This window comes from Haliotis cracherodii, unplaced genomic scaffold (genome assembly GCF_022045235.1).
Source record: "Haliotis cracherodii isolate W230 unplaced genomic scaffold, xgHalCrac1.p SCAF_5, whole genome shotgun sequence".
Lineage (NCBI taxonomy): Eukaryota > Metazoa > Mollusca > Gastropoda > Lepetellida > Haliotidae > Haliotis > Haliotis cracherodii.
Genome location: NW_027266308.1, coordinates 18,413,098 through 18,425,362, shown reverse-complemented (window position 1 = coordinate 18,425,362; position 12,265 = coordinate 18,413,098). Strand labels below are relative to the sequence as shown.

Here is a 12,265-nt window from a genome sequence, read left to right as displayed (position 1 = left end):
TAGATACAGATACCTGGCATAGTTGACCTTATCGTAGGCAAAGCACTATGGGATCATCGTTCATATGGCATTGAGGTGCAAATCCCAAGTTCCCTCTCGTGAAGCACCCAGACAGCCAAGTACTATATCCTCTACCATGTCTATATAGGACATCAGTATCCTGATAGCTCTCCATTGTTGTGACGGAGATAATCCTGAAAGTCTCCTCACAGGATCATCAACTCGGCTATGAGAGGACTCTGCAGGATGTTGTTAAAGGTTTGTTGGTTCAAAACGTCAACCATGTTGTTCACCTGGTCTAAAAATGATTGGATCACAGCGCTCTTGTCCTGAATGTTGTCTACCCATACCATAAACTCTGCCCATGCCAGTCTCATCAGGGCTTCATAGATGCACTTGTGGACCCTGACAGCCCAATTGTACTGTTTTCCAGCAAAGACCCCATTGATGGACCCTTCGGCGACAATCCCTGCTGACATGCATATGTCCTTTATACCAGCATCCCGGAATCACTTTCCTGTGATACCTAGGACGTTCATGATTTTTTTCTAAAAATAAATTGGTCAAATAAGAATGTAAACAAAAAAAAATGGGATTTTTTTTCAAAGTTTGTCCTAGTGACATTTTGGCGGCCATTTTTGGCAGTAAAGACAGAAATGAAATCTTTAACCCCTCAAACCTTGTCATAGACATGAAAATGACCGTCCTAACTGCTCTATGAGCTTAGATATGGCCACTTATATGTGGTAACACATATTTTGGTGGCCATTTTGAAAAAAGGTGATAACACCCAAAATGCTGCCATCGCTGCAATGCTATCACACATTTTCCAACTCTAGGGGTCCATACTTTGCCAAAAAACGCTATGAGCATTATTCCCCTAACTTGATACCGGTGGCCCTCTGGACTAATCTGATATCTACTCTACTGTAAAAACACTGCCTCCTACCTATATATATATACTTGTCAACCATACTCCTTTCCTTGATGTGCTGCCTCCGTGGTCTTGTGGTAGAGCGTCCGCCCGGAGAGCGGAAGGTCCGGGGTTCGATCCCCGGCCGTGTCATACCAAAAGATGTTAAAAGATGGTACTTGTTGTTACCCTGTCTGGCGCTCGGCATTAAGGGGCTAAAACAAGGACTGGTCAGCTCGGAGTCAGTATACTGTGACTGAGTGGGGTATTCATGTTAAACTGCGGCATGGTATCTCAGTGAGCTAGCACAATAAATCGGCATCAGTCCGGACTAGTACAAGCAGCCACAGACACACACGTGCATGCACGTCGCTATATAAGTGCAATAAACTTGGACGCGACATTAAACCCAATTTCACCCACCCTTTCCTTGATAATGGTAATAGAACTTACACCAAAACGTCGCTCCTAATTGGAATTAAGAAGTTGTTCATCCTTATATCTTATCCTTACATATTTTGGGATAGTTTCATTTTGATAATGTCTATCTGTGACTTTCATGTATCCACATTTTTCAACCTCTCTGAAACTACAATGCCTATGGAGCTTGAAACTTTGCTGAAATGATCCCAGTTTTTCTGCTCACAGAATTCCAATCTAACTTTAAACATGGCCATCATCTTTGCCATATTGAAAATGTGATAATTCCTTAGAATACCCTACCTCTATTATGTCATAGCCAGTATTCCTGTAATGTGGCTAATATCACAATGAGTAAATACTTAGATTTTCAACAGATGTCCTTTTCACAGTCAATCATTCCAAACAGTTGATCATAGGCAAACCATACCCTGTGCAAAAGGTTTTCAACTCAGCAGGAAAACATCACTTCATTCCTTTGTGTGTGCAAGCACCAACACCTGAAAAATATCAGTTAGTAATACTTGGGTTTTCTATTAAGCAGACAACTATATATACATATACTGAGTCAAATTAAAAACTTCACATTTTTAAAAGTAATCCCATATATGATATACAATGGACAAATGTATCAGAGAAGGTAAGTTTTGATAATTAAAATCCTTCTTTGGACATTAATGAACGGTAGTGACCATCTGCAACATGCCGATGGCACATTCACGTTGCACATTTGAAAGGCGTGGCATGACAAATGGCCGTAAAGACTTTTGTTTTCTTGTGTTTTTCTTTTTTTGTTAATGACTGCTAACAAGTATAGCTGAATGGCAGTATTATGGCCACGTGACCAGTTGCACGTGAAAAAACACTTTTGCCACTATAGTGCTGTGCACATGATTTTGATCGATTCACCTGCACAAAAACGGGTTTTATCTGAAGACAATACGTGGCCATTACTGTTTAAATACACAATAAGGGCCCACAATGATAAGTGGTCAAAATGTTAAAATTTTAGGATTGTGAAGTTTTTAATTTGGTTCAGTATAGTTTATGTGAGTGTTAACCCCACTTATTTTGGAACATGGACTCAATCCCACCACCAGCCAACGCCATGACAGTCAGGTGCCCACATCATCGGTGTATTCTGCCGAGCATAGCTCTATTCTATTTCTGAGATGTCTGACAAGATAAGACATTTCATTCCCAGATGTTGACCATCAGCCTGGCTGCAGCCTTCAAACAAGGTGCCAACATGCTTCATGCTGGCGAGCCATCTAACTGATGTCATGTTGCTTTGTGATGAGATTTATTTTATGCCCCTCCAAGGTCGACCTGCAATCTCCCCTCAGACAACAAAAATGCCTATGAAGTAGGCTCGCCTCTAGGGATACTTGCAAACCATCTGCCAATCCTATCGACCTGGCAATGTCTATGGACGTTGACTATTGCCTACAGGACTCTGGGCCCAGTGGAAGCTCGATACATCCAACCACTGGATATTCCACGTTATTCAAACTGGATATCCCATTAAAAGCATTTTCATCAGCTTCATGCACTTGTATTCAGACCTACTGGGTGTCGATCCCTTCTAGCAGCTGCAAACTTGGCCATTCAAACATTACTAGAGAAGGAAGCAAATCAGGCTCTAGCTAACTCAGAAACCAACAGAGGTTTCTCTGGGATTCCTAGTGCCAAAGGTGTATTTGTCACAGATGTATATGATCATCTAGTTGCAGTTTCCTCAGCACAGACCAGTATGCCGGCCAATTTCCAGATGGAATCCTTCATGCGCAGGGCTGCTGTCATGACAGGGGACTGGTTACTTAGCTTTGACATACAGGACGCATATTTTCATGTCCCCATCCATCCTGATTGCATCCTCCATTTTTTCCGTTGACTGAAGGAGATATGAATTTCTTATTCTCCCATTCGGCAAGTCGATAAACCCATGGCTTTTCACTTTGAAACAACTCCATCTTTGGCTTTAGACATCTTCGTCTTGTCTGATTTGCACAGCTATATAGTTTATTTCCTCTTAGCCTATCCCGACAAGCAGCAGCTCCAGCAGAATATGATACAGCTGCTGTCCTACCTAGGCTTTCAAGTTCATCTGACCAAGTCTGAGTTTCAGCCAGTACATGACATCATGTACATTGGTGCCATGTTACAGTTAAAGCCAGGGTATTCTCTGACCCCCGAGAAGCATAACAAGAAGTTGCAGGCGATGATTGTGGCAGCCTTTCCGATCTCTTCGTTGGGGGATGTCCTGTCTGGGGATACTGACATCTCTTCAGGTCCTTGCGTACCGAGGTCAACTTCAGCAGCTCCACCCACTCCAAACTTGGTTGAACTGGTATGGTTGGTCGAGTTGAATTGGTGGATGGACCATCTCTGTCGTGGCGTGCATTCCTCTGGCGTGCATGTCCACCAGACCATCACCCTCAACAGGACGTGTTCGGGCTCACAGGGGCGCTACAGTCCTGGGACATGGATGGATATCAACAGATCTCTTCATATGAACTTTCTGGAGATGCTAGTGATTCACAGCACAGTACAAACCTGGGCAGTCTGGTTGCGTAGGTCATCGGTACTGGTTTCTTTGGACAACACCATGGTAGTAGCATACCTACTGAGACAGGTGGACACAAAGTCACAACGTTTGTTCCGCTTGGCAGATTTAATCAGCTGCATTGAAAACACATCACATTCCTAGGGAACTAAACAACTGGGCAGACTGTTTATCCCCGAAAAACAAGAACAAGTTGACGGAGTGGTTTCTACATACCCAAGTCTTTAAGTGGATAAGTCATCTCGACTTGTTTGCAACGTGTGTTTTTGTCAGTCCAGAACCAGACCCACAGGCTCTCCAGGTGAACCCTGAGTTGGGAGGGTATGTTCATTAACGCATTGCCCCCTTGACCTCTGCTGGACACAAAAATTCCTCCGAACGTTTGACTTGAACTGTCGGCATTCTCATAGCACCGGCTTGGCCAAACAAGACTTGGCCCACTTCTCATGATACTCCCACTGGGTCATGATCTGCTCTGTCTATCTGAATGTGCATTTCATGGAATAAGTCAAATCTACACCTACACGCCTGGAAACTATCATGGCTAAAATGCAGGTTTCCTTTTTGTCCAACTCTGTCTCCAATGCTGTGGCACAGTCTTGGAGATCTTCCTACTCTGCCAACAGCTCAAGTTTGGACAGTGACGGAGAGGAGGTGGTTTTGAGCACATGGACGTAACAATTCCCATGGATGCAGATTTTTGCTATATCTTCGCCATAGGAGAATTTCAGACATGGTACGATTGAGGGTTACCAATCTGCTTTGGCATCAATCCTCCAGCATAAGGCAACTCTTCTGCAGGTGCAGATGAAGGCTGCCTGTTTGCTTGCCATGGCAACAGCACCTGGAGTGTCGGAGCTTCGTACCAATGACTACTCCTCACTCACTCACCAGATTGGAGTAGGATCACTCTGCGGGCGCCCCCAGAGCTCTTTGCCAAAAAACATACCATGGCGAGAGGCTGTGAGTGGAGGTCCCATAAATATATTTACAAACTTTTATCTGATGATTACCCAGATCAAGAGGAGCTATATTCTTTGGGGACTTTGGTGGCTGCACTTTCCCAGTTGACAACCGCCACTGTCTAGTGTGAAAACCTCCCCAGCGTATGTGCATCTAGTTAGTGTGTTTGGAAAGAAGTAACGATTTCCTGTTCAAAGCAAAGGCTTTTTCACGAGGTATGGTTTACCTAACAAATGGTTCAGATAGAAGATAGCCAAGTCACTCAGTATGGATAGTCTCTCAAGTTACTAGAAAACTAGTCATTCAAATTTGCCTTGTACTGAACAGCAACATCATAAAATGTTAATGGCACTGGACCAAATTTAACATTTAGCTAGCCAATCATAAAATAAATTTGAAAAGTCAACCAAACCATTGACATGAACAGGCATAAAACTGGTAGGTTGCCAGCTAACTTGATGAATTATGATCATATTTGATAATTAGATCATTTCGGTAGTGAGCCAGTTGTTTTTTATTCTACTTCAGACGATATGTTTGAGTTTAGTGCTGCTCAATTTATTATAAACTCATTATTTTTTTCAGGCAATAGAAACTGTGCGAAGAAATGGAAATGGATACAAGCTGAATATGAAGTTTTTGAAGTATGCTCAGTCAAGTGAATGCACAAGTGCCAGTGACTCATCTGTTAGTTATGCAGCTGGAGTGTTGTTAATTCAATGATAATTGACATGGATGTGGAGTTCCACCGACACAATAGTGGAACCTGCCAGTGCTATACTTGTGTTATATTCCACCCATGCTGCTTTATATTGACTTTAAACTTGGTCATTATGGATCTATCTTTCCCTCTGTGATTATCATTCAGACATTTTGGGCATAATCTGAGATTCAGGTTTCTTGCCGGTACCATCTATACCTGCCAGTCAGTGATTTAATGATTGTAACAATTCACCGTCCAAGGGTTAGCTCACTAAAGCTGTTAACATTTGCTTTTCCTACACAAATGTTTAGATACTGTCAATCATGAAAATAAATCCCAGCAGGAAATTCATTTTAAATTGCATGGATTTTATACCTCATGTTTGAGACCACTTGGTACAGACACTTGACAGATCAACTTTATGAATTTACTTTTTTAATACTGGTACTTGCATCAACCAGTTATCTCAACCTTTCAATTAACCAAAAGTTTCAATCCCCATGGGGAAACCTGCCCTAATTATCCATTAAAGATTCTGTGATGTCACATGCATATTCCTCTTCTCAATTTTGACCTGGTTTGGGACATTTTTTCACCCTCCTGTTGCATAGACGGCACTGAATTGGAAGTAAAATATTTTTTCCTTCATTCCTTGTTGCAGTAAAGTGTAGTAGGGTAGAAATATGTTACCTTGAGAGTCTTGCCGAAGGACTCATAATGTATATTTAAAGTTGGCACACCATGTCCACCAGCAGCGGTGGCCTGGACTCTGGCAACCATGGGGGAGGGTTCTCGAAGGACAAGGGAAAGGTGCCTGTGAATGCTGTGACCAGTTGGAGCTAGCTGATCATTTACATTAGTTCCTCCGCTAATGGGGACCGATTGAGGCAGATCCTTGGGTATTGTGATTGATCCCCAGTAGCCTGTATCCATTTCAGTCAACTCTTATGTAATATGACACAGCCAGGACACGGTCATGTCATTGTGCTCCAGTGGTGTGGATTGTTTCTCCCACATTAAGTGGACACGCCATGATATAACTGTAACTGGAATACTGGTAACACCAACTCTCCAGTTCTGACAAAACTGTCCACCATGAGTATTGCTGACTTTGAACAACATTCACTCACTCACATACAGAGCCTCCAGGAAGTACATTAGAACCAGCAGCAGCACCATGTTTACATAGGGGTTTGTAACAAGGTAACTTGAGCCTGTGACGGAACCTTTTTCTTCTTCTTTTTTTGTGTGTCTCAAACAAAACAACCTGAATATTACATAGTATTAAAATGTCATGGTCTACTGTGTAGGGTTTGTCAGAAGCATGGTTAGATTTATCTGATTTACAGGTCTACTTCTGCAGACGGACCAGAGGAATACAAATATATCATTAAAGTGCAAGTCTCATGGTATATACAACTTTGCAGATTTGGATAGATGCAGGTGTGGTATCAGTATCGTATGATTCATTTGCACTTTTGTGTATCAATTTCAAAGGCTTAAACTAAAATACAGTGGAGGCAGAGCCTTTATATACAGAGGCTCCAAATATGGTCTTGTTAGAGAAAATTACCTCCAGAACTATGCACTTGATCGCACAAGCTACCTCCAAAACTACATGTCTGATTGCACAAGCCAGCCCCTACATTCACACTCTAGCAGGCTCTCCTTCTGTGAGTGGGATCAAAGATGTTGATGTTTGTTTGTCTTTGGATTCTCATTCAACAACGTAAATGTGACAAAGGCCACTTATACTAATTCTATATAATGAAACGTGCATGTATTCTGTGGAGTATTTCAATACTCTGCCATAATTTCCAGGTAAATAAGTCTACCAGTATGCACCTTTTCACTCTACATTCTATAATAACAGCTTCCCAGCTGATGGTAATACCCAATCAACCTGCAGGCCAAGCCGTCCGTGCTAAATAAGTCATGCCTCCTCGTTTTTGTTTGGGGTGTTACAAATACAGACCTCAAAATACATATCGGTTACTTTAAATTAGGGCTGGGACGAGTCCAAATTTACTACCCTGGTACCCAGCACCCTATTACCCGACTCTACCTGCTGTAGATATTTAGAGATAGGTACAAACTGTCAGATTGATTTGGAAAAATTTGACCGTAGCCCTGGCAAAATGTATTTAGATACATGTGTAAAACAATCTAGTCATGCATACACTGAAGTTTACGCTAAATAAGTCATGCCTCCTCGTTTTTGTTTGGGGTGTGACAAATACAGACCTCAAAATACATATCGGTTACTTTTAATTAGGGCTGGGACGAGTCCAAATTTACTACCCGGGTACCCAGCACCCTATTACCCGACTCTACCTGCTATAGATATTTAGAGATAGGTACAAACTGTCAGATTGATTTGGAAAAATTTGACCGTAGCCCTGGCAAAATGTATTTAGATACATGTGTAAAACAATCTAGTCATGCATACACTGAAGTTTACGGTATGACGTTTTATCTTTATTCAAACATATAAAAATCAGAAGGAATGGATGCATTGTCAGAAATAAATGGGAACATTAGTGACTTAAAGTGTGACCATAGAGTTTAAGATCATTTTTGTCATTAAACAATATATCACGTGACTAACCACGACTATTCAGGACCCACCCGTCCCAGCCCTACTTTTGATTAACTTCAACAGCGCTAAGTTTACGTTTTCACACCTTTTTTCCCCCAGCAAGGGGGATATAGTCAATGCCTCGTCTGTAATCATTTTAGATTCCAAAGCGTAACCCGAAAACCGTTCAATATCTTTCAACAAAGCTTGGCAGATATCTCAAACAATTCCTGAAGTTGCGCCTTTTGCTGTTTATGGATTTGGGGCATTTTTATTGATTTCTGTGGAAACAATTTGGACCAAGTCTCAAAAGAGAGAGGGAGGGGTTGTTTCTGGAGCAGAACTAAAACACTATTCAAAATAATTAGTACTTGTATTGCAAATCGTATAAAATTAACAATGGAATTGCTCATTCATAAAAATCAAAAAGTATTTATTCCAGGAAGATCTATTTCCGAAAACACAAGGTTGTTGTTATGATATTATCTTTGAATCAAAAATACAAAATAAACCAGGATTACTTCTGCTGATTGATTTTGAAAAGGCATTTGATACGGTATCAAAAGAATTTATAAAGTTGTACAAAAATATGGATTTGGACCAGAAACGATAAGGTGGATAAATATACTAACTTACGATACATCAAGCATAATACAAAATGGTCATTTTTCAGAATTTTTTACAAATGAAAGAGGCTGTCGACAATTTTTCTCCTAGTAGCTGAAAGCCTAGGATGTATGATTAGAAATAATAATAAAATTGAAGGGATTACCTACAGTCAATGACAAAGAATACAAACTTGGGCAATATGCTGATGATACTGAATTATTTCTAAATGGCAAAGATGAAAGCTTATATGCTGCTATAGAAACACTAAATAAATTCTACAAAATGTCTGGCTTAAAAATAAATGTAGACAAGACAAAAGCATGGATAGGCTCAAAAGCGGGTAGCAATGATCATTTACAAATAGAATGGCACAATAAGGAATTTGAATTATTAGGAATTACGTTTAATCCAAACTTAAGTGAACTCTGGGTAGTAAATACAAAAAGAAAGCTAGAAGAAATAAATAGATTGCTTGCAAATTGGAGAAAAGAAATCCAACACTAATAGGAAAAATTAGTCATAAAAACTTTAGCATTGTCAAAACTAGTTCCTATATTTTTGGCACTACCTAACCCTCCTTGTCACTTGACAAAATATTTTACAATTTTATCTGGAATAATAAAAAAGACAAAATCAAAAGGAGCACTTTGACAAGAAAATATAAGGAAGGTGTATTATGCTTGCTTAACAGTAGAGCCTTTATTGACTCTCTTCGCTCAGAGTATACTGTTAAAAAACAAACATATAGTAACCCTTGTAATATCCCAATCAAAGATACTCTTTGGGTGCAATGTTGACAAGCAATCTTTTGTTAAAAACCCATACTGGAAAGATGTATTGAAAGCTTTTGTAAAAAGAATATTATTAATGTTGATAGAATAGAAGAAATTTTGTGGCTTAACCACAACTTCAAACAAGCAACATAAAGCAATGGGCTAATAGTGGAGTTTACTCAATTAAAGATATATGCAATGAAAACGGACTGATGTCATTTGAAGAACTGAAACTAAAATATCCAATAAAAGGTACAATATTAGACTAAAGACATCTTCAATAGTCCAGAATCATGGAAAACAATCAAGAAAATTAGAAAAATATTTTTACAGAATTTGTATATATATAGTTGCTTAAGTGATCTGATGAAGCGCTAGAAACTTTTATGATAAATTAATATCAAATGAAAATTTTAATTTTGTGATAAATCGCAATCAATTGTGATTTTAATTGGAAAACCATATTTACTGTTTATAGGAGGATGTAAAACTTTTAGATTTTCAGTACAGTACATGGAATTATCTACACAAAGAAGGAACTATGAACCATGAATTTGTGGACAATTTGTAGCTTTTGTAATGCTGTCAATGAGGACGTCAGCCATGTCTTTTGGGAATGTAATGAAAATTTTGGAATGATCTCAGACTTTGGCTTAACAATTATCTTTCACAAAAAATTAAATTGACAAAATATCTCATTTTATCACATAATGGGTAGGTTTCTCAGCAGGATAAAGCCAACGGGGTCATAGGCGGGGAGAGATGCAAATATCAAAGGTCAAGTAGGGACTACTTTCAGTGTTTATTTAAGAATTGACCTTCACTTAGTGTGAGTTCATTGGAGTATGAACCTTCATAGAGTGAGGGCCAAACTGTATGAACGTCTGAGCTAGCTCTCTGTTGATACATGCCACGTTTGAGTCTGATTGTGTGTTGCAACCATTTTGGTTTGAAATAGGACAATGTTTGTTTCCAACCCTTTAGGTTTTTAAAGAGTGTACTGTGCCATTCTATGCAATCCACAATATGTCTTTGACGGAATACTACATATCTGGGAACAATTAAAAAAAATATTGATCTGAACATGGTACATGTATTACCGTGATCAAGAGCTGAAATAGTGCCTTTAGCTTTTTAGGAATTTCAACAACTAAAATAATCCTGTTTTGATGAACAAGTTTAAGTTTTACTCTGTATTTTTATATGTCAGGTACACACCTGATATTGTTTTGATAGCTCCATAACTACTCTTGTATATGGACACACAGATAAAATAGAAATTCTCTCATCAAATTGGACTTAAGGTATCAGTCAGATTACTTGTTACCCTAAAACAAGGACTAGTAGGCTCTGAGTCAGTATACTGTGTCTTAGAAGGGTATTCATCTTCAACTGCGGCAAGGTATCTCACTGGGCAAGCCCAATAAAACCACCATCAGTCTGGACGAGTGCACGCACCCATCACTATAAAAGTGCAATAATCTTGGACACGACACCACACATATTTGATTTGTGAAAGTTACATGTGTCCATGTAGTTTTATTATGAGCATATCTAATTATAATTTACATTGTTACATATACCAAAGGAGATGGGTTGACAAGTTTCGTGGACACAGGTAACTTACAAAACTTTACATTTCCAGCTGGAAAGAAATGTTCTGCCTTTCTGTTTAAAGTTATTTTGAGTTATCCAATAATGAAGGACGGAAACAATGGCCCAGTATAGAAATACTCCACAAGTGCAAATGTCACCCGAGTTTGGGGTGATCTCATGATCTCAAAATATTGCTGTCATTGAGCTGTGTGTTGACAGGGGCAGCAAATAAGATGTGTACTGAATAAGATTTGCTTGGAAAAATGATGGAATAGTTAAAAGCTTTGAAAACGGGATGATTTATTTTTAATCAAGAAGTATTTGTTGCTCTACAGATGATTTGTTTCGCCAGTGTCTGTACTATCACCAAAAGGAATGATAGCTGGTGCAACAAGGCTGATATCTACGCCATCATGTTGGCAGTACTGGCATTCTTTTTCAGGAACGTGATCTTCAGCCTCTCTGGTGTGATTTTAGCAAAGGCTGCATTTTAAGACAGAAGGATTGTCTTGTACTTTACTGGTTTTATTTGTAGGCAAATTTTCTCAGATGATCTGTCCAATATTTCTGCACGGTCGCCTTCAGACTACTCATGTTTGGTATGGCTGTATCTGGTTCCCGGGCGTTATCCATGACAATAACCTGGAGTTGTTAAGATTAATATCCATTGATATACCCCAGATCATGGGTTCTGGTGTGAAAAACAATGACACGATTACCTTAACCATGTGGTACCACAGTGGAATGAATCTTTTTCATCAAGGTCTGGAAGCCCCTGTGATCTTGTAGACAGGATGGACTAGTGTCTGAAAACTGCTCAGTCATCGCCACATACAGTGTATCGAAATCCCATCTCATGGAGAAAAATGTAGTCCAGGAAACATTCATTGTCTTTACCCTTCTCCCAAATTCTACTTCAAGTCAGCTCATAAAACTTGTACCCATAACCCATTTTACGTCATGTTTGATAAATAAAACAAAGAATATAGGGGTCAATTCCTATGTCCATTTAGTTACAAGACCCTTTGACCTCAACTCACTGGACATGCTTTTTCAAAAGAAGTTGTGTTAACTTTAACCTCATAATAATTGCAAACATATGAAGTAAAGAAGATACATTTATTCTTGCTATTATAACCTGAAA

The 12,265-nt window shown here is 39.4% G+C and overlaps 1 protein-coding gene across 2 annotated transcripts in view; it reads left to right on the top strand.

Annotated features, from left to right (window-relative positions):
- LOC139443353 (protein MEMO1-like) overlaps positions 1 to 6,358 on the top strand; it is a 70,742-nt gene extending 64,384 nt beyond the window's left edge. The window contains exon 8 of one of the 2 annotated variants that reach the window (XM_071224341.1): positions 5,448 to 6,358. In XM_071224341.1, the coding sequence (XP_071080442.1) occupies positions 5,448 to 5,585 (138 nt within the window). In that variant the 3' untranslated portion in view covers positions 5,586 to 6,358. The remainder of the gene's footprint in view (positions 1 to 5,447) is intronic. The other variant, XM_071224340.1, reaches the window with a different exon arrangement.
- The last annotated feature ends 5,907 nt before the right edge of the window (positions 6,359 to 12,265 follow it).